The 26,050-nt window shown below is 35.9% G+C and overlaps 2 protein-coding genes and 2 long non-coding RNA genes across 4 annotated transcripts; 1 reads left to right on the top strand and 3 right to left on the bottom strand.

Annotated features, from left to right (window-relative positions):
• Window positions 1-295: 295 nt before the first annotated feature.
• On the bottom strand, window positions 296-3,202 carry LOC112278362 (splicing factor Cactin). The gene is made up of 2 exons (XM_024511711.3): window positions 2,843-3,202; window positions 296-2,480 (listed from the first exon to the last, which is right to left on the bottom strand). The coding sequence occupies exon 2, from the start codon at window positions 2,450-2,452 to the stop codon at window positions 566-568; it is 1,887 nt and encodes a 628-aa protein (XP_024367479.1). The 5' UTR covers window positions 2,453-2,480; window positions 2,843-3,202; the 3' UTR covers window positions 296-565.
• Window positions 3,203-9,155: 5,953 nt separating this feature from the next.
• LOC141045041 (uncharacterized) lies at window positions 9,156-10,182 on the bottom strand. The gene is made up of 2 exons (XR_012216952.2): window positions 10,043-10,182; window positions 9,156-9,857 (listed from the first exon to the last, which is right to left on the bottom strand). It is a non-coding gene; the product is annotated as an uncharacterized LOC141045041 (long non-coding RNA).
• On the top strand, window positions 10,003-11,342 carry LOC112278491 (uncharacterized). Its single transcript, XR_002968702.3, has 3 exons — window positions 10,003-10,140; window positions 10,433-10,506; window positions 10,763-11,342. It is a non-coding gene; the product is annotated as an uncharacterized LOC112278491 (long non-coding RNA).
• Window positions 11,343-11,762: 420 nt separating this feature from the next.
• On the bottom strand, window positions 11,763-16,902 carry LOC112278299 (uncharacterized). The gene is made up of 6 exons (XM_024511560.3): window positions 15,754-16,902; window positions 13,539-14,481; window positions 13,357-13,422; window positions 12,864-13,217; window positions 12,618-12,720; window positions 11,763-12,410 (listed from the first exon to the last, which is right to left on the bottom strand). The coding sequence occupies exons 2-6, from the start codon at window positions 14,379-14,381 to the stop codon at window positions 12,406-12,408; spliced, it is 1,371 nt and encodes a 456-aa protein (XP_024367328.1). The 5' UTR covers window positions 14,382-14,481; window positions 15,754-16,902; the 3' UTR covers window positions 11,763-12,405.
• Window positions 16,903-26,050: the final 9,148 nt, after the last annotated feature.

A 26,050-nucleotide genomic window follows, 5' to 3' on the forward strand; every position in this document is an offset into this window, starting at 1 on the left:
TTGTGTTCCAAATTACGACTTTACAACACAACTAGCAAGGCCAGTGTACATAACAAATGCAACTCCACAACATACCACTTATTTCCAGGAGGGAGGGAAGTGCTCTACCATAATATACTACTACACGGATTAACTATCACCTGGAAGAGAGTATAATATCTGTAACGATAAAGGGTGAGGAAGTTGTAGAAACCCAAGACAGTTGAAGGCATAGACGATCAACCATTGATTGTTAAAAATACATGGTGACATAAAACCCAGTTTGACAAGAACAAGTATTCACGAAACAACAATATTAGAAGAGGAATAAATCAAGATCATGGAATGAAGTCAGAATTTGGTGAAAACTTCGTACACGTCCAACAGTCTTACAGAACTATTTAACCTAACCAAGAATCTTGTCGATGTATTTAAGCCCCAGTTACTAAAAGTTTAACTCCCTATAATCTGATGTCTACCTTACTCACCACCGGCTGTAAGTTCATCTCAGCATCTGCCATGGGAAGAGCTGTTTGGTTCATGCAACAGACTGAAGAAAAACGCTGTCCTCTATTTCAACATCCCTCTACCGCCGGTACCTGTATCTCTTGAAGTTGAAATACACGTGCAGGATTCCCCGCTCAAACGTGCACTTAAATCCCTTCTTGTGAGAGTATTCCCACTCTTTATTAACAATCCGGAAGGCAATGTCCTCGTAAGGAGGGCCAGCATGAAAGCGAATAAGACAAGTTTCCCCATTGCTGCCATCTCTCTCGATGAAGTAGGTCGGTGCCTTGGTTTTGTCCACGAGATCGGGATAAAAAATGTTGAACTTATACCCTTGCACAATCTTTGGGGGAGGGTTGTCGTGGTCGTAGTGAGTCTGATTGTACTTGTTCCACTCATACCCTGTGTGCACCCTATTGAAATACTTAGGCTTGCGAGGCCTGTATTTATCATGCCACCAGTAAACTTGAGACTCAAGGCTAACTTCGGAACCTGGACCAAGCATGGTGTCACCGTCCTCCATGCCTCCCATGGATTTCATCACAGAAGCACGCTCGAGAGGTGTAAGCTCAAGAGGATCCTCTTCAGCAGCAGCGGGCCTAGCAGCTGCCTCCTGTAACCTACGTTGCTGCTCGTCCAAAACCTCGGCCCTTTTCCTCTCCAATTCAGCTTTGTCTGCTTCAGGGTCCAATATCTCAGCTCCATCAACTTCGTTCACAGGCTCTGGAGAATAGTTTCCAGCGTCTTCTTCGTCTTCCGTCTGCGGATCATGCACTGGTTCTGATGAGGGTGCAAGCACCTCTGGTTCCCAGTCACTGGTAGGTTTTTCCTCCTCAATCTCGATTTCATCACGGTCGAGACTGGGAAGTCGAGTCTCATCAACGTATTTAATACGCTTTAAGTGCTTTCGCAGTAGTTCTTGATGTATTTCTCTCAAGCGAGCCTTGGCCTTGTAAATATGAAGGCGCTTGAGAACTGCTTCCCAGTACTCGACCACCTGCGCAGTACCTGTCTGCATCTTGGACTCCGTTTTCTCTTGTAAATCGTTCAGTTCTTTGACACTCAGGCCCTTCAACATATCATCTACTTCGTCATCCACTCCGTGAAGACCTAAGTCTTCTGCAAGAAGTTCATGCGGAGGTTCTTCTCCACGAAGCCTGGCCCTGTCAAGCGCATCTCGTTTCCGAGTTTGTGCAATTTCCCAGTCGCAAACAACCATCATGGACTCCCAGAATTCAATGTGAGTATTGGTAGCCCGGTCCAACTCCAGGTGCATCTTGATATCTTGACGCAGCTCTTCCATCTCCTTCACTGTCAAACCCCTGTAAATCTTATACGGCTCACTAACGTCGACATCAAAATCCTCAGAGAGATTCAGGTTTTTGGACAGTATGTCAATAGGTTTAGCTCGGCCCTCCCGTAGACGAATATCGGACCGCACTTTACTCTGTTCAAAATGGAATTCCTCCTCCTTTTTCTGCCAATCCTGATACTCAGCTCTTGCCCTCTCTCGTGCAAGCAATGCCATCTCCTCCTCATGCTGCGCTTTCTCAATAGCTCGTTCCTCTCTTCGCTTCTTCACCTTCTCAATCTCTGCCATCCTGTCCCTCTGTCTCTTCTTCTCCGATTTCAAACTCATCTCAGAAGGCGTCAAACCTTGCGTCAAGTCCCGCTCTATCTTCTTCCTCCATACAAACCTTTCCGTAAGGTTAGAATCTCCAAACGGGTTGCTATCGTTCGAATACCCTGAGACGCTCGAAGTCTTCAACCTTTTCGCAACTTTCAGAGCCTTCTTCTGAGCTTTCTTAGCCAAATATTCACGAAGCTCCTCTTCCGTGAACTTAGGTGAATCACTTCTATCCGACTCATCACTCCCAGAGCCACTCTCTTCCGACTCAGAGTCTCGTCGTTTCCGTCCATGACGACTCCTTTCCTTCCTCTTCTTCTTATCATTCCGATGCCCCATATCTTCGACTAGAACAACAGCAACAAAACTACACCAAAATGCACACCAAACAACCCTGTCTTTTACCCACCAGCCCCCTTTCAACTCTGAACCCGCGCTACAGCAACCCCAACAAAACACACAATACGACCCACAAAACCCTAAATCGACAACACAAAGCAAACAATTCACATAGTTCCTATCACAGGTCTTCAACTACAATACCACGGCTGCGGCAAATCGCCAGGTAGTACCAAAACGGGAAAATGCTAAATAACCCAACTCTCCAAACTCACGGACAAGGTGATGAAATCCACGCAAAAGATGTGGCAGACAACACAACCCAAATACCGAAACCCAAAACCCCAAAACTCGAAACGTAGAATGGGAAGGGCAGAGTGGAAGTGTTACCGGGAAGAGGAATGAATCAATCAAAGCAGAGAGAGAGAGACCCGTGCACGGCAACCTTCAATCCTCACTGTCCGAACATCGCACCATCTCCGCCACACTGCAGCTGCAAAAGGGGCAACACCACCAGCACTGCCATTGCAAAACAAAGTCCAGCCCAGCAAACACGCAAACAAACAACCACGTTTTTTTGTTGTAGGGGAGGAGCCTGAATTTTTCCATTCCACGTCTCGTTAGGCTTTGCTTCACCGCTTTCCATTGACGCTGCTTTTTGGTTCTCAATTTGTCGGTTCTTTTGTGGTTTCTATGTCACGAAAGATGCATTCTAACCTGGTGTATACATTCATTTTTTCAATATGTAACGTCACTTGTTCTGGTGTGTGAATAAATGTTCTGTTTTCACAAATTTGCTCATGGTATAGACTACTTTTGTGGAATGTACATGAAACAAGCTTTGAAGGTCTTTTCATTCTGAAGTCCACTTTGAAAGGCCGTGGTCAAAAGCTTTGTGAAAATTTCTTGATTAGTATTTTATATATATATATATATATATATATATACTTATTTATTGCAAAGCCTTGATTTTAGAAATAGTTTGTAGTGAGAAGGGTCATGACATTTACCGAATTATTTATAGTCACTATTGTTTTATACTCATAGCAGCTCATATCTTGATTTTAATAATTGTGTCAAATGATTTATTTTTATAAAATTATAAAAGAAAAATTATGGATATAACTAGCCATTTCTACCATGATTGCATAATTTATTTTGAGGTGGACTTAATATAAATTCTGAATGACAACATTGTTTATGCTATTTATGCTATTGTTTATGCCATGGACAAAATATAATTCACTTCAATTTTTCTTCTTATGACCTCTTGGTTAATTTTCTTAAGCATAAACTCAACAAAAAAAAGATCTCTTAATTCCAACCAATTACAAGCTTTAAAATTACAACCTCTAGCCTTATTTTATAATCATTAACATCCCCTTACATTAAATAAAAGGTATAGAGTTTTATTATTGAAAGAATTTTTTTATTATTTGATTATTATTTTTTGTAAAAAAATGATAAATTGGTATAATACTAATTTTGGTTATGTAACTTAAATATTGTGTGATAATATGATTTTTTTTGTGTTTAGTGATAAATATTTATAGATAAATTATTAGATATATTTTCTTATAGCAATTGAAATTGTGTATCAACTTTTAATCATAGGATGTCTCACAATACATATTTGAGTATAATTGAGTATATTGAGCTATTTACATTCTATTTTTATTCTATTTTAAACATAATAAGACTTAAAATTTTAAATAGTTCATATAAAAAATATAATATTACATGTAGATTTGTTTTAAAATAAAAATAGAAATAAATCATAGAGAATAATTTATTTAATATTTGATAGAGTTACTATAACTTAAATTATGGAAGGTATTATAAGATTATGTCAAGATATTTGAATTAAAATATCATAAAAAATTAGTATAATGCAAGATAAGTATTTATAAAAATTAAAATAATAGTAGTTTTATTTTCTTTAACTCTAATTTTAAGTTCATTTCAAGAGGTATAAATTTGTTTACAATCATATACCAAGAATTTACAGGCATGCACAACTTTCTTCTAAAATAAACCAAGATCTAGGTGCATCTATACATATTATATCTCATTAATACCTAGTCTTTTATAAAGAATGATGCCTAAATTTATTATAATAATTTAATTTAAAAATTAAACACAACTATAGTTTATTGCATTTCAAATTTTTATTATCTATACTTTTTAAATCAATTATACAAAATTCATGATATTACTTTGTAATTAAATTTTTATAATTAAAAATAATATTATTATGATGTTTTATATGAATGAGTTGTTCATTTACACTATATAAATCTTAGATATTTTATGTTACCACAAACTTCAAATTGTCCTAAAGCTTGAACATTTTATCAATTGCTTAAATTTTTGATATCAAACATATCAAAAATACAAAAAGGTTTGATTAATATATTACACTCATATATGTATTTTACATCAAAAGAAAAATGAATATCTTATAATCAATAAAAGATTGATTATATTGTGTGTGTGTATATATATATATATATATATATGTATATGCATTTTTTTATTTTTATTTTGATAATAATTAATTTTATGCATTTTAAAAAAAATTAATGGATTTACAAATTTCAAGATGTGGATTATTTTTCAGTCGATAATAATTGTCTTTTACACAAATATTGATTATAGTCATTATTTGAAATAAGATGTGTCTCTGTCAAAAAAAATCAACTGTCAGTTAATATAAGATCCAAAATAATAATAACAAAAAATATGTTTGCAACCATAAAAACATAATTAATTTTTTCTATAGAAATACATAAGATGTTTTTAATATATCAAAATCTTAGAATAAAAAAGGTTTAGATTATTATCAGTTAACACAAAAACATGTCTTCTTTTCTATAATTATGAAAATAATCAATCTTGGTAGAAATAATACCATTGAAAGCTAGATATATTATCTATATTAATACTAATGAAATTCGTAAGAAAAAATTATATTTTTTATCTTTAGTATATCAATAAGTTTTTATTCTTTTAAAATTTATCAAAGATTTTATCATGTTTCTTTAGAATTTCAAAAAATGATGTTACACTTTTAAAAATACTATAAATTTAAAAAGTCAAAGTTAGCATATGGATTAAAAATTATTAATTAAAATTATAAATGGTAAATATATTAACATGAAATACTTTTCATTCTTTTTATTCTATGATAATAAAGTTCACCTTACATTAAAATTGTAAATAAAAATTATAGACTACTTAAACAAAAAAGAAATTTAAGTTGCAACGTTTTATTGATTTATTATTTTTGAAAGATTTAAAATCTGTTTCTAATATATAAGATAATAAATTGATTTTTATTTTGAGGTATTTCTAAAAAAATTAAATATTGTAAAATTTCTTCTAAATTTTTTATAGAAATTCGAAGAAACAAATATCATCAAAATAATATAATAGTTTAGGCCACCAACTTATTTAAAAGTTTGTTTTAAAATGATTATTTCAGCTTGAGTAATAAGTCACTATATTCTTTTTATTATATTTATTATTATAAATATGATATATGAAATAGAGAATAAAATTATTATTAGAAAAAGAAACAAAAAAAACAATAAATAAATAAATAATATAATATAATATAATTTCTTCCTCCAATTAAACAAGAATCTGCATTCCAAAAAGAAAGTATAAAAAAAGATGGCATTTGAGTGTTATAATATATCTATTTCAAGCTATAGATGAGTTAAGAAAATTATAAATGATTTGGTATAATTATACTATTAACTAAGTATGAATTAAAACTTTGAAATCAATCTAAAGATATGTGGTACACTAAGTAAATTACCATACCTACCAACCTAAGTCATGATTGTTGTAATATCAAAAGTACCATTTAGATGTATTATTTTTAGAAGTTTAGATAAGATTATCAAACTATGGAGGTTATGATGCAATTATAGTTGTAATTAAAGTATCAACAAAACATCAAGATTTATTCCAATAATAACTCAAACTACAACAAAGATAACTACAATACTACTTCTTGTTAAAAACAAGTCATTCTTTATGAATTATCCTAAAAAAATAATAAGTCTTCAGGATCTAAAATTTTATACAATATTTTGGCTGCATATATATATATATATATATATATATATATAAAATATTTAAAAATAAAGGTTATATTTACTATGGCTTGAAATTATGATAGTATTGGTTAAACTAAAAGAATAAATAGTATTCATAATCAGTGTGTAAGACACTATGTAATAGACAATTATAAAAATTATATTAGCTAGCTTCCAATGGCTAATCTAAATTAAAATACAATCCAGATTGAAATTCTTCTTTTTCAAAGAGACAAAATAAATTACTAAAAAAGAACTTATCCTTGAAACAACTAAGACATGTTTTCAAAGTGTCTAACTTGAATATAAATACCAGAAAAAATACTTAAAATTGTTGTGGGATATAAACAAGGTGATAAATTTCTTATATAAAAATAAAATTAATCTAAATTAAATTTATGCTATTTGTAAAAAAAATTGCTAAATAGATGTAAAATTTATTTATGACATAAAAGGGATTCTGAATAAAAATGTGATATCTTAGATATTCTACAAAAGTCAACATGACGTCTTATATTTCTTGTCTTAATCTTAAAGAATTTTATAAAAGATAAAATATTCTTTTATAAAATTCGAAATTCAAAAACCATATAATAAAAGAATGCATTATAAAAAAATAGAAAAAATAAGTGTTATATATGGAAAAAGAATGATCATAAAACAAGAGTTACAATAAATATATATTCATAGAGGTGATTTACTTTAAGTTTCTGATTAAATGATTGATAATTGAATTATAGAATTGCAACAAAAGAAAAATGTTTCATAAGTAAGAAAGAATAATTTTATGGCTTAAGACATCCAACACCTCTAGAGTAGGATATGTATGACAAACTATTTAAAAAGAAGTCATTAATTTGGTCCTAAAATGGAGACAAACTATTAAAAAGCTAAAAAAAACTGACACCATATGTGATAATTAGAAGTCTCTTTGATAAGCATAGTAAGGTATTAAAAAAGAATTAATAATAAAAAAGAAATTTTCAAAGTATCATACTGATTCAATTGAATTTTAAATTCCAAAGCTTTCATAAAGGTAACAATGAAAATGACTGACATACTCTCTTCCAACTCTATAAAATTAAAAAATAAATAAATAAATTAGAAAATTTTCTGATGTACTTCATTATGATTCATTGCTTACAAAAGTTTTAGCAAGGATAACTCATGTTGGTGATCTATATACAACCTAATCAATTGAAGGCTATGTAAATATTTTTGAGGTGGTCTCAAAATCTCAAGTAAAGCTTAGCTCTCTAAAAGAACCACTTAAAAAGAATAAAAAAATAAAAAATCTATAGTTAAACTTTGCTTTGATTTGTTGCAATAATTTAGGACTTTAGATCTTTTTATTTATTTATTTTTATTTTGCAATGATTATTTTTTTAAAATTTTCTTTAGTCTGAAAAATTAAGTGGAATTTGAAGGATTTAAAATAGAACAATGTTTTATTACAAGACTTCTTGTTTAATTAGAAGGATGCAGAGTTTAAATCAAGAGGTGGAAAAGAAGCAATGCTCATGTGCCTAATTTGGCACCAAAGAATTGCAATAAATGTTTAGAGAGCAAAAACCATTTCAAGCACATTTCCTACTTGTTACTTTGTTAATGCCTCAAATACACAGAATCAACTAAATATAGGTCTTCGAAAGATTTCCAAACAAAACAAATTTAGGACTAGACTATACCACCATTATATAAACCAATACTAAGCCCAAGACTCTATGGACCTTTTACATAGGAACAAGATATATTTACATGCAAGATACTACCCAAGTTTAACAGATTTGGTACAATATGGCATTTTTTTTTGAAAATTTATATTTTCACAATTTGGATTCAACACAATATTTTTATTTTTTAAAAAAATGGTTTGAGACAACTCACAAAGCAAGATTTAAATATATATATATATATATATATATATATAACTTATTAGAAGATGGAAAATTAATATAGAATGATCTAAAAAAAAAGGTCATAAATTAGATAATTGAAATGCCATATTGAAAATATAGAAAAATTTGTGGGTGGTCAATAATATAATAGAAAAAAATTGACATAAATATCTAGTAGCATTTCTAAGTTCTTTAATTTAGTATTATAATCTATAAAAAATGATAACTAAATGGCTTTTAAATTTTATTTTAAGTTGGAATGAAGCACTTAAGTAGGATTATATTTTATCTAAGATCAATTAGTATAATATTACCTAAAATCTCATGGAAGCAACTACAGATAAGACAAAAAGTAACAATATTTTAAGTTGTTGAAAGAATTAATAAAAAGAAAAGAAAAAAGAAAAAAGAAAATTAACAAAAAAAGAAAATAAATGATAATATTAATTCTAGGAAGTGGATGAAGTTAAATCAACTTTAAAAAGCTTTCACTCTTATATATATATATATATATATATATATATCCAAAGTATTAAGAGCCATTTCAAATCATGAGATTTAAACCCACCATGTCAAGTGCTCAGAAGTAGTTGGGTGCCAACAACAACTCCAAAGACAAAGCCACTTAATTCCAAATGTATGCAATTAAATAAGAGACTCCTCATTCATTGATCCACAAGAAAGAAAAATGGCAAACTATAGGAATGATAAGAAGTCACCCACATTTTTGATATTAAAAACAGTGGGTGGAAGAGTTGGGAAAGGCGACCTCTTGGTGCATGTTGCGGTTGATTGCCTTTTGCCAACTAAATTGCTACCACGTTACAATATTGGGTGCATTTTCGCCATGTTAAGCTTGTGTAAGTTAGCTGAGTCCATGTTTTGTGCATGACAAGATCAGTTGCTACCTCTGCTACTGGCTAGCTGTGGAGTTTTTGGTATATGGGTGGTTTTGTTTTTTTTATTGCTTTCGCCCACTTTTTGGATGATCAAAGAGTATGCTTTTCTGGGGTTCTGAAGCTACAGTGAGCTCGCGTTTGGGTCGAGAGTTGATGCAGACATGTTGGATGTTGCCGTTGCTCAGCTCGGACCCACATGAAGTTGTCGATGGTTTTGTTAGCAAGGAACTAGGTGTGGTTGTGATATGAAGATGCTTGATCCTGATTTAGTGCTCCTTCTCAGTGAGCAGAGTTTCTCTTGCGAGGTCTAGACTTCTCTCCGTTTTTTGACGTGCGGGGTGTTTTTCTTCACATTAGGGCATTGGTATGATGTTGCATATTCTTGTAGAGAAATTCATCTTCAAGGTCGCCTCCAGCCGTCTGGTTCGGAGTGCCCCAACCCCAGTCCTCTACAAGAGTGTCTAAATAAGCTTCTCATTTCCCAGAGATCTGCATGATCACACTTTTTTCACGTAGTGTAGTCATGTATGTCAGTGCCATTAGATTTTATTTATTTGTTTATTTTTCGTTTCTTTGGACTTGTATTTATGTTTCTAGTAACTGTCAAGCTTAGCATCCAGCAGTTGGTATGCATCTCATGTTGATGTGTTAAGCTTTGGACGGCTTCAAGTGGTAATCAACAAGTACCTTAAGAATAATCAGATTAAATAACAATGGCGTGTTGCAAAAGCTGGGTGCATCTAGCCGTCTGCTTCGCAATGCCCCAACCCAGCTGACTCAGACAGGTAACTTTGCAAGTGAAGTTCGAATTTCTTAATCCACTAAATTCTACGAGAATTCAATGATCAGTATGCAGTTACCTGGTCTCGTCTCATGCCAAAATTGAGTTCTTAATAGTTTGGGAGTTATGATTTCTGTATGAAGGGTGGCACGATGGTGTTTTCTAACACCTGTACAACCGCATTAATTATGTCTCTAATTAGTCGTGATTATTCGCTCTATGTCAAGGGGTGTTATAAAGCTCCACATCCCTTCATTTGCTCCGCATGACTCGTCGCATCTCATGTTTTTGAATAGTTGATGCTCATAGAACGGGTGACGTGCCAATGTGAAGCAACCCATCGAGCCCGTCCAAATGGAAGGAAGAGCACGTAAGTTTCTAAGCGTAACTTTGCAATTCATGATCCTAATCTTTTTCTTTTTGAAACTAAAGTAGATATGCCCTTTCACACCATCAACATTAAAAAGAAAATTAAATGTTAGAAATATAAAAACTGTTCATTGTGAACTGTATTGCTTCTCTCTGATTCCGAAAAGGATATCTTTTCTTTTTTTCTTTTTTCTGTTGCATATGAAATTCATCGCTCAAGCATATCTCAGTGACTATCACGTGGTGTTTTTGTACAGGAAAGTGTTCGCCAGTTTTGCAAAATAGCGTTCATGATCCGCTTCAACTCTTCGAATCTAGAGCTCCAATGCTCTATGGAGTGAGTACATGCAATTGTGTTCTTGAACCCACCCCACTATGCTTGAATTTAAAGCATTCATTCATTTTAAAACGTAAGTCTACGAAGATCCAGGATCTGCTTTCACTTATTGTGAACATACATTGCAACTGCTGTAATCATCAACGATGTGTAGCGACTTACAGTTTGTGTTTGCCTCACTAGCAGGATGGGGAGCTGTTGTTGTTGTTGTTTTTTTTTTTATTATTTATTTATTTTTTATGGTGGCTACAAGTTCTCCACTAGCGGTTCTGGCAACTGACCTATCGCAGTAGAATCCTGCTCAGAAGGAATGGGAAGGGTTAAGTTATTTGGGTTAACGCGCAATATGCTTATGTCTTTTCCGAAGCATTAACTTCGAATTGGATCATGGTGATGTGTTAGCATGGATAGGATACTGGAAGTTTTTACTTTCAGAATGTGCTTTTATTGATTTGATATCTGCTGATTAAGAAGCGCATTGCAGCTTTGTGTTCAAGTGCCATTCTGATAACTGTCACTGTTAATTCTTGAATTCTGGTTATGCTGGTGGAACGGACGTTGCTTTATGGGAACTCAATTTGCATTCGGTGCACGTGTATGCTTTAGGTTCTGATAGATTTGCCTACCACACAAACAGCGGATTAGGAGACTTAGGTCAGTAAGAAGCCATCCATCTGTCAACCATGAATTCCTAGGCAATGACAGTTTGACAACGTAAGTTTACAAGCAAGAGACTTACATTGTTAGTTGGATGTGTTTCTACGCTGACACATTGTACTACCAAAGTAAGCAAGTTTAAGATAACTAAAATTTGCAGTAAAAATGTCCCACTAATACAATGCAAATAGACAAGCATTTCTTCCATGAAGATATCTCCAGGCGAGCAACAATGAAAAGCTTCATCTAGTAGTTTCAAGAGGTAATTTGGAATGCTAGGAAGCTAACTCATCGAAAGAAGTCTTATTGAATGAAGTATGGATGCATAATAGTATAAGAAGAGGGCCTGCCACACGTTATTATCTGAGCAGTCTGCGCGGCACTCTCAACTTATGTGGAATGTAAAATATAAGCGCGGTAACAGCATAATCAGGGTCCAAAAATTATATGCTGCTCCTACAAAGGTCTAAATGACTCATCTTTTAACATGCAGTGAGTCAAAGAATAGCTAGTTCCTACGATTGATGTTAATTTTCCTCTACTGGTTAGTGTCGTCGCTACATTGAATAAGCAGGCGATGATATACTCCACAACTTAGAGATTCCATGTAGTTTTGACATCTTTCCACTGTATTGATCCTCGCACTCCGAGCCGTGCAGGGAACGTCGCAGCAACTCATTCTTTCGAGAACAACGTAGTCCCCGTGGTAAATGTAGTCATCGATGTTAGAAAAATTTCCTCTTGGGGCTTTCGAGAGTATTATACAATCGGTGCAGAAAGAAAATTTTAGAGTTCATAATTCATTGGCATTCACCACGTCTTGTCACTTGATGAATGTCACAACAGAATTCCCAACCTCAGTAATTAACTACAGCTCCACCTTCAATTTGCCTGCCGAGAACAAATTTAACCTGCAATAGTTAACGCGATTACTATGTTAGACCTCGAACAATTGATTTCACCCACATGCAACTGCAAATCCAGAGCGATTTCCCGATATTCCCTCGCCTTGTTTTATACATGTAATGCTAAGAGTGTTCTCACTGCTTCAAGTGTACTCACAACTCAAATGGAAGAAGTTGCAACATGATCGAGGTTGTGATGAAAGAGGAGATTACCATTGCTGAATTGCGATCTCGAATCCAGTTCACCATGTCTTCCTTGAGTAAATCCCATCTTCACCACACTTTGTAAATCCCCGTCACATAACCTACTCCCACCCTGTCACAACAATGCACCAACCAAATACGCATTCAAATTCTTGTTGCTCATAAAATGGAAGAATACAATCTACTGAATCCCTCACCAAGATTCACAATTAGTTCCCCATTGAAACCAACAAGGTGGATGTTTCTTCTTCATACCTGGGAGAAAAGATCACTGAAATGACCAGCGGAATCAAACCTCGACATCATTGTTGGAACACTCATTGACCGTCGCAAGTACAGAGCCTCAAAATGGCAACTGGGAGTGGAAATGCTCTGCATTGGGGAGCATTGCGAGTGATCTCCGAATGGTGCCGCAAGCGGGTCGGGGCCTAACAAAGTAGTCTCAGGAGACCGTGACTGCATCGGCATTTCTTTGCTGAGGAGGTCGTAGCTGTAATCGAGGCGAGGAACGTTTACAGTAGCCAGCTTCATGGACAAAAACTCGACCTGGCGCTGGAGGGATTGCACGTAGTTGATAATCTCGTCCAACATGACGGCCTTCCCTGTCACCTATTGATCGAAACCATCACACGAATGAAGTCAAAAGAAGAACTAGAGAACAAAATCCATTGAAGTACACTTTGGAGGGTAAGGGATTTTGGGTACACTGCTGTAGATCGGAGCGAATCTATCTAAAGCTGTTTTGTACCTTGCTGCATCCAGGAACAAGATCCTGCAAAAATTTCATGCGCTCGCTTATCTTTTCCCGGCGAACCTGTTGCAGATGGCAATTACAAAAAGTGGGTGAAGAAACTCCGAAATCCACAGCAACAGAAAGCGGCAATAGAAAGGAAATATGCGTGAACATTTGAAGGGCGTGCGAAACAAAACCCTTTCGGCGAGGCTGTGGCTGTCAGTGGCTTGGCCTCGCCGGGCGCGCACATGGATGTAGTCTTGCTTGGGGAAGTCTTGGGGACGCTTGGATGTGGCGCCTTTCAACGTCGACCGAGGGCTAATCGAGTCTCCAGAATTCTCACTTGCACTAGCTTGCTCTGCCTTTACGGCCCTCACATCCTCACCATCGGACTTGTGTCGTTTTAGTGGTGCGGAGTTGTCGGTGGATGCTTCCATAAGCTTACTACCCTCTGAGGACTTGTCTTTCCCCTCCGCTGATGAGTTGCCTTTGCGCTTTCGGTGAGCCGTTGCTAATGTGGGAGCTTGCTGTGAGCAGACAGAATTCTCTTGGAAGATTATTCCCTCGTTTGACTGGTTGGTGGACGCTTTGGCTCCCTCAATGCCTCCGACTCCAGAATTGAGCTGATTTCGGTGGAATTTCAGTTTCGTTTCCTCCGAGGACAGGGCAACATTGGCGCCACCATCACCAGCGTCCCTGAAGTTTGCCTCGGGTAGAGGCTGAGCATCTCCGTTGCTCAGGGCGCCAAGTGCGGTTGAAATGTTGGCGCTTCGAGAGATCTTGCTCTCCTTCTCCAACACGCTGCGCAATTCTCCAGTGACGAATACTGATGAGTATATGGGCGCTTGGGGAAAGTTCGAGGCGCCGAATGTGGAGTACTTGGCTGCGCGTTCGGCGAAGCTGGGATCATGAGACAATTGTTGCAGAGAGTGCTGAGTACTCCCTTCCTGTAGAGCTAAACCTTCTTTCGTGAGATCCGTGGTGCGTCCAAGATCGTGAGGATAGCTCATTGCAGCCCGGAGCTTGTCCATGGCGTACATGCCCAAAAGAGGACCAGCTGCACAAGGTTCCTTCCCTAACTTCTGGGGTCGATCAAAGACGCTGCACTTCACTCGGAAGGATGCGTATGCCTTACAGAACCTAGAACCACACTTTGCACTCTTGATATCAAAGGTTTCCTTTAATTTTAAGAGCAGGCATTCGCGCAGTTGCGCAATGCAACTAAATATCCATGTGATTGAGAAAGTGAAAGCGAGGTGAAGTGTTACAGACTGGAGCAATTCCAGTGGCTCAAAACAAGTGCAGCTAAAAGAGTGTAGCCCAAGTACTTTGCAAAGACTTGATCTCAAACGATGACTGGCTGGAATCTGGACTGCGTAAAAACCTTCCACCCACCGTTGGTAACATAATCCCCAGGAAAGGGCAATGCAGATCGAATCAAGCACCGCAATCAGTGCACCTGCAGTTGTGGAACACTGCTCGACACAGGGCAATCGAAGGGCGCGAGGGAGATGGAGGGCGCCTGTCAAAGCAGTAGTTCCGACCTTACAAGGAGTGCGATCAGTGCAATCTAAGGAACGAGGTAATGGCAACAGCGATCAGGCTGTCGACGTTAGCATGCCAGGCGTGTCTGGTACCGACGTCGACGCGTCCGCCAAGGCCTGAGGCGCAAGTATTGAAGTTTCACTGACAAAGGTTACAATGTTTCCGCGACAGTAACTATAGTGATGGGGAACAATCTAAAGGTGAGAAAATGTTGCTGCGGACCTGTGGGGGGCTGGCAACTGAAAAAAAAGAGGTGAAATGCTGACTAGTCAGAGGCAGGAATAGAATCATCTGCTTCGAAGAGGTGATGGGACGGCAGGACTAAATGATGACAGTTTTCTTCGTACATGAGTGTGTGCGCTGTACGACAAGCGCTGCGCAATTACTCAAAGGAGTTGCGAGGGAAATGGCTTCTCGAGTGCACAATGCCTGCTCGATTTGAGACAGACATCAAACTAAACACAAAAAATAAAATAAAGGACAAAAAAAAAAACAAAAAAACAAAAAAACAAAAACAACAAACAACAAAAAACAAAACATGGTACACTGTTATTGAGCTACTTTGACCCATATTGACACTTATGCAAATTAAGTCCAGGCTCAGGGTGCTGGATTGATTCCACCCCTGCTTTTCCTGCACGGAGTCTCTGCTCATAATGTTCTTGCCAGGACGAACACAGTACAGTTCTCTCTCGCACAGACACGCTTCTCGTCTCACCCACTTAAATGGAAGACGGCTGGTCACAGCTCCCTTCCATTACAGACAAGGTGAGCAATTACGAGACGAGAGCATGTGGACATTTACACGTAGACACACAACGCATTACTACTGGCACTCTAACGCAGCGGAATCATGTGATCAGTTACCTTGGAGGCCGAGTGAGTTCCGATCTCCAGCAGCTAGACGCGCCTAGCCTCCTGCACTTCTCGATTCATTAACTTTCGAGCTGGTTCCCACTTCGCATCACAATCACTCCATGTTCATTAGACGCTTGACTACGGAATCGAACAATTCTCCTGATCCGTGGTTGATTTGCACCTTTCGGAGCGTAACAGAAATGAGTCGAATCCGGACGACCGCGCACAGCCCCACCTTGAATGAAAACTGCTCAAAGTTGACTGCAATCCTGTGCCGCGGAAGTAGGGGGGGTCCGGAGGGGACGCGATAAACAAGCAGACACCGATCCAATTCCCGTCCAAGTTGCCAGATCCTCTTGATGGATATCCAGTTGCAGAGGAGGGCAATGTGGCGCTTGGGGACACTACGTTTGGTCGTCAACGAGACAGAGGGACGCACGCGTTGGTTGGTCCACTGCTAAGATCGGCGGATGGAAACGAGGCGCAACACGCGGCCATTAATTAAGTTCACCCTGCATCCCGTTTCCAAAAATCGGCATGACCACCAGATTGTTTGTCCCATCCCGTCGAAGCACGCCCCCTCTCTGCTTCTCATCCATCTCCGCAGCTTCTAAATTCCACCCTGGGGAATCTCCAAAAACCTTCAACCAAACCAGCCCACTAGCCGCAACCCCCTTTTTCTGAGCTGTTTCTGAGGTTTGGGTATCAGCAGGAATGGCGATTAGATTTTGTCCTTCAGCAGAAATCGCGAAGCTGGCCATAACTCTGCCTCCCCCCCTTCCATTCCTGAGACGCCACCAAATATTTCCGTTGTCCATGCTGGATTCTTCCTTTTTGTGTGCCGCCTTTGCACTTCGCCTGATCCCATTTGCAAAATCCGTGACTGCGCGTCGCCCTTGGGATGCAGCAGACTCCAATTTTGCGAACCCTGCGTTGCAACCGAGGGGCCACGGTGTGCCGTCTTTCATCACACCCCTTTTGCTCCGTTTTAGGCTTCGGATCTGGCTTTTGCTGGCTTAATGCTTCTGCGCATCTCACTCCGTTCCGTCCCATTCCATTCCGTGCCGCTCAATCGCAGTCACAACGCCCAGTCTTCGTACAAACACACTCGCAATTCGACTGCGCTCTAATTTCTCGTCTGCTAAAAACAGCTTCAGGCTTATCGCTCGGAGGTCGCGAAGCCGACGACGACGACGATGAAGACGAAGAAGACGAATCCTAATAAAGCAACCAACCCCCCAAAAAAGAAAAAGTCATTGTGAAGCGAAAAAGTATTGAAATCGTTAAAAAGGAGTGAGCCCTGTATGTAGAGAAAGGCTACTGCATTTCATCGACTATTTTATTTGTTGTCTTAGAATGGAGCACAGGCTCATCTTGTTTCATTTTGGCGAAAACTTGTGCCTTTGATGGAAAAATTAATGTAAATTAGTTTTGATTATAGATGGGTTGTAATAATTCAAAAGAAGAATCACATTTCTATTGATGTAAAATACTTATTACAATATTCCATTTAAAGTAAACATTTAGTATACATAATTGACCTTTATATTTGTATAAGTTTTATTATAAGAAAATAACTTGTCAATTCAATTCTTTTTTCTTCAAATACCAATTTACATGTCTTGTCTTCGGCTCACCAAAATCTTAGGATTTTATTTGTGGTCTTTTAGTTTTGTAAAATGTATGTGAAAAATTTACCTTTTTTGTGATTGGATGGCTTTTCAATGATTGGAAATGTTTAATAATCCATTTAAAGTACATATATATCTAAAAATAAAAACTAAGTAGGTTTTAATTATCTATTTTTGAAAAACATACTGTTAATGTTATCCGATTTATTTTTTAAGTACTATATGACCATGTTTTACAACAAATTTGATTTTTAAAAAACATATTGAAGAAAGAAAAGAAGAGAAAAAACATAAAACATAAAACATCAATTAATTGATTTTTTTCATGATTAGATTTCAAATGAAATGACTTGCTGGCAATATCATGTAACATTTAAGTGATTAATGCATATATATATATGAAAAATAATAGCATCCACGCCTGCTGATTCAAAAACTTTGTACAAAATGAAAAGCTGATAAATGCATAATTCACAAAAAGACATCTTACACAAGTTGTATTTGACTTCAAATTTACAGGACATAGTGATTAAATTTAAAATAATTTTTTGATTTAGAATAGTCCTTACATATGAAAGTTAGATTTGGAAATTATACTGACTATAAATGAAAATTCATCAGATAAAAATTGATTTTTTGATTTTTTGACTTTACTATAATACCACCATAAGAAATTGAAATCAAACTATTATGTAGTAGCATTGGGGCTCTTCCTTTCAAAATAACATATTAATGCAACTCATTGCAATAAAGAGCACTACAATCTAGATGGATACATGGATCAATGTATGAATATTCGGATGGATGATGTTTATACAAACAAACATCTTTTATTTTAGTTAAAAGTAAACTAAACTTGAAGGATCATTGCTTTGTTTTGGAGATAAAATGTGAAAAAAAGATTTTGGTAGTTTAAGGATTCCTAACTTTTTTTTACAATAACACAAATTCATAATGGTTGATTATAGAAGCACAATGTAATTTAGTTGATGATGATTTTCAATAGTTATTACACACCATATAAATTAATAAAGTTTGAATTGGTTGATAAAATTTTAGAAGATAATAATCATTAATTTTTATCACAAAAAATAAAATAAAAGATAAAATAAAATATTATGGTTATTATCATTGAGCTTTATATATAAAAAGTAATCTACAAATATGTGTAGATAACATTGAGCACAAAAAATTAATTTATTACATAAAATAAATTATATAAATGTTTTCTTAAATGTTTATATTTTAAATTATAATTACTAATTTATATTATATATTTTTACATATTTTTTGATTTTAAAAAAATATTCATATGAAATTACAAATAAACATATGTTTTTTTTATTTTATATGTAATACAATAATAAAAAGAGTACTAGAATACAAAGTTTATTACATGCAATTATATTTTTACATCACAAGTATTTAAAAATGAGTTAGGCATTTACATTTTATTATAAATAAAACATTCTTGTACATTTCTCTATTTTTTTTTATGTCCAAATTTTTTAATAGTTTTGAATACATATTATATATATAATATCTTGAAAATTGAATTCACTTTTATAATGCTACTTAGATACATTATAACAAACATCTGTAATATGCGTGTAAATAAAATTAGGTATCTATACACACACACACACATACATATATATATATATATATATATATATATATATTATTATTATCACTTCGTAGATCCAAGTTAGATTAATAAGAATCTTTAAGGGTACCATAGTTTATTAAAACTTCTCTTAGAAGAGATGTAAAACTATGAAGTAGTTAAGGAAATATCTTATACCTTTATACACTTTTTTTTGCAAGTCTTGTGATACTTGGAAAACTTCTGCATGAATTTTAACATTAACCAACATATTAGAAAATAAGATAGGCCAAAGATAGCCTAAAGATACGCTTGTTAACACATCTTTTGTATATTTGATCTTTTTTGAAAGCTCTCTAAGGTTTTAGTTGCTACAGCAAGTCTTTACTATTTAATTTTTTTTAGTTTATAATTATATAAATTTTTATCTTTAATATAAAGTATAAAGATAAAAATTTATTTAATATATGCATATATATATAATTATTTTAAAACACTATTTTTATATAAAACTAACCTTAATACTTTGTAAAACTTGTATAAACAAGTAAATTTGAATGTACTAAATATTTCTCAACATGTCATATTCTAACAAATCATTAAAGCTGCAATTACATAAAAATTAACAACTAATTTTTTATCTCTATAGATTCATTTATTATTTATTAAGTAATAAAATATATTTAATTTTATTAATTTTTTTTAGTAACATACCATATACTTAATTTCATATCTTGACACCTATGGGATAATTCGTTATTATTTATTTAGTTTTATTTCTTGATACTTTGAAGATTATTTTTATTTTAACAATTAAGTTTATATTATATAACAAAATTATTTATATTCAGAATTCTTAAATTTGAATTTTTTTAGATCTTTTATTAAAATAATTATAATTTATGTGTTATTATTATAGTAACATTTAACTATAAATCTAAATCTATAAAAGGTACATGTTTATGAAGATTCATAGAATATTCCATTTTAGTTTGAAAACATTAATATTTTTTAAAATTGAATTCAAATGACACATTAATCCAAATAATTAAATTTCTACATATTTTATTGTTTTTACATCACATATAACTAATAATTTAACATTATATATATATATATATATATATATATATATTTTCAATTACATGAATTTTTCATATTTTAAAAAAATAAATGGGACTGATTTATTTTGAAATTTCCAAAATTATTTAACATATGAAGAATTTTCACATGTTTCTTCAATTTTACTAATTATTTACATTAAGCAGATTAATAAACGGTACACAAGTTGTATAAATCTCACCAATTAACACATTTTGAATTTCACAAAATCAAATATATATATATATATATATATATATATACACTTTGATTTATTGTTATTAACATATGAAGTAAAAAAAATTAAAGCTAATTTTATATAAAATTAGTTTACAATTTTTTCCAATTATATGTATTTTTGTGTCAAAAAGAGTTCAAATGTGTTCTGATGGAACTTGTTTACCCAGAACCAAATCCCCCATTCTTTTGGACGTGGACAATAGGACGTCCGTTCAACGAATTATTTATCTTCGTTTACGTTTTCTGTCGTCGTCGACGTGTGACGGCGCCTCTTGTCTGAAACCTCCACGCTGCTTGTCCCCAATTGCGAATTGCTCGAGCACGGCGTGAGTCCCTGAGAGAGAGCTCAAGTTGGGTTTGCTGTGTCACATCGTAACATATCCCTCAATAGGAACAAGAGGGGTGGGAACTCTTCCGAAGGACTGGAAAGACTCTTCGAGGAGATTCAACCCACTTCGTTGCAGCGATGGCGAACCTGTCTCTGATGCTCAGCAGCGGGGATCATAGACGTCGTCAACTTTGAGTTAAGACGGAATCACGAGGGAGGGATGATCGGATGCACGTCTGGGGTGCATGCACCCGCACAGATGGGAGGGAGGGAGCTAGGAGCCTGCTGATGCTGCTGCTGCTGCAACCAGAAGGAGCATGGATCGCCAGGTAGAGGAGGAGGAGATGGAAGGGTACTTACTTACCTGCCAGCGGAGACAAGCTGCGGGCGGGGGGGGGGGGGGGGGGGGGGGCTTGCTGGACCCAACAGCTGAGCTCTTCTTCTTCTTCGTGTGTCTCTCGCAGTGGAGTGGGGTGATGTTGTGTGGACATGCGCGGTCACGAGACGGCGTCGGTGGCTGCAATGCTCGGCCAGAACGTTCAGTGTCAGGAGCCGGGGTCAGGTCAGGTCGCATCACATTCACTCACTCGCTCACTCCGGCCGCAGCGGGAGTGAGTAGTGCGGACAAAGCGGGGAAGGGAGAAATTATAAAATAGCATGGTGTTGTAACAAATTAAATCAAGTTGCAAACAGCGGCTCATACTTGTCACATGATATTGACTTGGAATTATGAACAAAAAAACCAAGTTGTATAGCTAGCATAAATAAATATTGTAGATTAGAATTATATGTGCTAAGAAATTATATGTGATATTAGAACTTTGGAGTTTGGTAGTATAAAGAATAGTTGGAGATTGCTAAGGATAGGTTATAACTTTATTGCTAAATAAAAATAATTAGAGATTTTTTTCTTATAAAAGATATGATTTGTAATATGATTTTAAAGAAATGATATAATTTAAAAGAAATGATATACCAAATATAATGATATTAGAGATTCTTCAATAAAAAAAAGAACAAAAAAGACATTGACAAGAATAAAGAAGTCTTCATTCTTACTTATATATATATATATATATAATTTAACTAAAGAGCTATATAAAATATTCTATAAGTTATCTGTTATATATTCAACTTACAAAAAACATCTTAAATTTGAAAGGCAAGTTGTCAATATATTGTCAAGGATAAGAACTTGATGAAAGTAAATAAACAAGTATAATAAAATGGAAATAAAGAAGTATGTATATTAAAAAGAAATTAGAATGGCTATTGCCAAAAGACAAAGAAACTCAAGACTCTTGAATCTAGACTAAAAGTAAGAAAGGAATTGATAAGAGTAAAGAAGACCTCTTTCTTGTCTCTCTATATATTTTCTATATAAGATGTATAAGGCGACGTTCTATAGGACCTCCAAAAACATGTTGATTTTGCATGACACATATCTTGACTTGCAAGGCAAGTTTTCTATATGGCCACATGTCACGGATACAAAAATATAGGCTCGAGATCTAACAAGAAGTTCAAGAAGAACTGACAAGAACTAGATTAATCAGATAAATACAAGAACAATACCAGAGAAGTGAACTAGAGCTCCAAGAGATGTGTTGTCAAGACTGAAGAACTCTTCAGCCTTGATTCTAATAAATACTCCTATTTAGGAAGCTTCTTAAGCGACTTCCACTAACTAGGAAGCTTCTCAAGCAACTTCCACCAATTAGGAAGCTTCTCAAGCAACTTCTACCAACTAAGAAGCTTTTCAAGCAACTTCCACCAACTAGGAAGCTTCTCAAGCAACTTCTACCAATTAGGAAGCTTTTCAAGCAACTTCCACCAACTAAGAAGCTTCTTAAGCAACTTCCACCAACTAGGAAGCTTCTCAAGCAACTTCTACCAATTAGGAAGCTTCTCAAGTAACTTCCATCAATTAGGAAGCTTCTCAAGCAACTTCCACCAATTAGGAAGCTTTTCAAGCAACTTCCACCAACTAAGAAGCTTTTCAAGCAACTTCCACCAACTAGGAAGCTTCTCAAGCAACTTCTACCAATTAGGAAGCTTCTCAAGTAACTTCCATCAACTAGGAAGCTTCTCAAGTAACTTCCACCAACTAAGAAGCTTCTTAAGTAACTTCCATCAACTAAGAAGCTTCTAGAAGGTTCCAGAGACTTACTTCTAGAAGGTTCTAGAAACTTATCTCTAGAAGGTTCTAAGTACTATGTCCCTAACATCACCCCTTCCTTTAGCTTCGAGGTCTCTGAGAAGCAATATTATTGTTAATCAATACCAATGCAAAAAAATGAAGATCTGTTGCATAACGTCTACTATGAACTCCAACTGTTGTTCACGAGGCAAGTGGTTCATCGACCCTTGAAGCCAACAGTAGTGGTCCATACCTTCGACTTCTGACCAAGCATAAACTTCCGTGTCCTCATTGTGAAATTGTCCTACAAACATGCCTTCCGGCTGACCATCGTAAGCAGGCTCGAACTCAAATACAATCACCAATGATCGGTTATTCGGTATCCTCCGTCGTCGTTGTGGTGTAGGCAGTTCTTCATCTCGGGGTCACCTTCGTGAGCTAGTTGGTTGAGATAATCTGACTAGCATAGTATCTATCTCTTGGCTATCCATATCAGAAGACCAAACTATGGCTACTCAAAAAAATCTACTTTATCTTGGAGAAAATAACTACATCAACTACGAATTTTGGTGGTGCTCTCCTCTTTTCTTATATTCTTGGGTGAGCAAGCTTCAGAAGGAAGCTATCGTCGAACCGGCTTAGGTTTATGAGGATGTTGTTGATGAAACTTTTGTACCTTTTGCAGCGCATTAGCAAGATTTTTAGCTGGTTCCCACGTTCGCTCATTAATATCGTAGCCACACTAATGAACAAGATACTGCAACTTGTCCCACCTTCATTGTGAATCCAACACCTTTTCAACCTCGTATTCCTCGTGGTTCTCGATTTCAATACTAGGTCGCAGACATTGCACTCTTCCAGGAAAAGATGACTCTCGATAAGGCTCCAACAGAGAAATATGAAAGACTGGATGTACTTTCATAGAAGCTGGTAATTCCAGACGGTATGCCACTGGATTGATTTACTTCTAGATGATAAATGGTCCCAATCTTCGATAGTCCAATTTATCATATGGTAGCTTGGTCTTGATATTCCGTCGAAGAAGCCATGCTTTATCTCCAATTTTGAAAGTAGGTGCTTGATTTTGAAATCTTTCTACAGACGCCTTGTAGGATTCTTGAGCAGATTGTAATTGAAACTTCAATGTAGTTTGAAGCTCTAATAGTTGCTTCGCAAAGCCTTCAGCTGCTGGATTGTTATTTGTTGACGGACTCAATAAATCAAGCTTCGGATGATACCCATAGTTGGAAAAGAATGGTGTGTATTGAGTCGACGCATGGAGGGTGTTGTTATATGCAAACTCAGCTAGTGGCAGATATGCAGTCCAATCGTCTTGCTGATAGTTGATACTGCATCGTAAGTATTGTTCCAAGACTTGGTTCACCCGTTTCGTTTGGCCGTCAGTTTGAGGATGAAAAGCCGAAGAAAGCTTGATATCCACCTTCAGTATCTCAAAAAGAGATCTCCAAAACTTTGATACAAACTGGGTTCCTCGATCTGATACAATATCATCTCGTAGTCCATGATATCCATACACATTATCGAGAAGAGCCTTGCTGTGACTTCACTGAACGATGTCTTCTTGCAAGAGACAAAATGCGCCATCTTTGTAAGCTGATCTACTACGACAAAGATGCTATCAAATGAATTCGATGATGGCAGGTCCGTGATGAAGTCCATGGAAACTGAAGACCATGGTCGACGTGGAATCTGCAATGGCTGTAGAAGTCCATAAGGGCAATGCCGAGGATTCTTGGATCTTGAACAAATATCGCAGTAGAGGACAAAATCTTTCACATCCTTTCACATTTGGAGCCACCAGAAATCTTGAGAAATAAGCTCCAAGGTCTTGTTGAATCCAAAATGTCCCGCAGCTGGAAAATCATGGCGAGATTGAAGAACTCGAAGTCGTGCTAGTCCTTCTGGAATATACAACCGCTCCTCAAAGTATAAAAGATCTCCCTCCATCTTAAACTTGTTGTCATTGGTATGTTGCTTGATATCAATGGCTACTGGATCTTCAATGGTCACGGCACGTACTTGGTTCAGGAAGTCAGCATCAATTGGCACAATAGTAGCACAAAGCCAAAATTGCTCTGGCTTCAACAACGTAGTATATTGTTCATCAAATGCAGCTTCTGCAGCCTTTGATACAAGATAAAATCTCCTCGATAAGGCATCAAATAGTCCTTGCTGCTTTCCACGTCAATAAGTGATAATAAAATCGAATCTACATAGCAACATACTCCACCAAGCTTAACGTCAATTTAAAACTCGAGCCGACATGAAATACTCCAAATTCTTGTGATCCGTGTATACGGTCACTAGGTGTGTAGCTCCTTCAAGAAAGTGACACCATTCTTGGAAAAAATCCACTATAGCAAGAAGTTCCTTATCGTGGATCTCATAATTGATTTCAGCAGCAGAGAACTTTCGAGAATAAAATGTAACTGGATGGAGCTTCTTGTCGTCTCCCATTTGTGAAAGTATAGCTCCCAAAGCAAAATCCGAAGTATCAGTTTCTAAATAGAAAGCCTTTGTAAAGTCTGGATGTACCAAGATTGGAGCCGTAGTAAATGCCGTCTTCAGGTCTTGAAACGCATTCTCCACTAGAGGTCCCCATTCCAGCTTATCCTTGCATGTCAATCAAGTGAAAGGAGCAGCAACTTGAGAATAATTCTTGATGAAGATTTGATAGAAGTTAGCAAAACCAAGAAAGCATTATACGTCTCTAACCGTCTTTGGAACCTCCCAGGACACGATTGCTTCTACCTTCTTAGGGTCCATCTTCAAGCCTTCCGTAGTCGCAACGAATCCCAAAAACTTCATCTCCATTTGGTGAAATAAACACTTCTCTAACTTGGCATGTAGTCCTTGCTTGCGTAGTTTCTCCAAGACCAAACGAACGTGCTTTTCATGCTCTTCTTCGTTTTTGGAGAATATCAGAATATCATCCAAGTAAATGACAACAAAATCGTCAAGGTGCTCCCGAAAAATATCATTCATCATATGTTGGAAGACTGCTGGAGCATTGGTAAGACCAAAGGGCATGACATTACACTCAAAATGGCCATACCTTGTACGGAATGCTGTCTTCCACTCATCTCCTTCCTTGATTCATACGAGGTTATAAGCTCCCCTTAGATCAATTTTTGTAAAGATCTTTGCACGTCCAAGTTGTTCTAAGAGACCAGAAATCAAGGGTAACGGGTAACGATTCTTCTTTGTTATCTTCTTGAGGCCTCGATAGTCCACGCACA

Source organism: Physcomitrium patens, chromosome 25 (genome assembly GCF_059467195.1).
Source record: "Physcomitrium patens ecotype Gransden chromosome 25, ASM5946719v1, whole genome shotgun sequence".
Lineage (NCBI taxonomy): Eukaryota > Viridiplantae > Streptophyta > Bryopsida > Funariales > Funariaceae > Physcomitrium > Physcomitrium patens.

Bases quoted from the DNA above. Each gene is read 5' to 3' on its own strand.
- LOC112278362 (XM_024511711.3), bottom strand. From the start codon at position 2,452: ATGGGGCATCGGAATGATAAGAAGAAGAGGAAGGAAAGGAGTCGTCAT.
- LOC112278299 (XM_024511560.3), bottom strand. From the start codon at position 14,381: ATGTACGCCATGGACAAGCTCCGGGCTGCAATGAGCTATCCTCACGAT. The intron at 13,218-13,356 runs GTACAAAACAGC...TTCGATCAATAG, and splicing joins TTGTTCCTGGATGCAGCAAG to GTGACAGGGAAGGCCGTCAT. The intron at 12,721-12,863 runs GTATGAAGAAGA...TTGTTGTGACAG, and splicing joins TCAGTGATCTTTTCTCCCAG to GGTGGGAGTAGGTTATGTGA.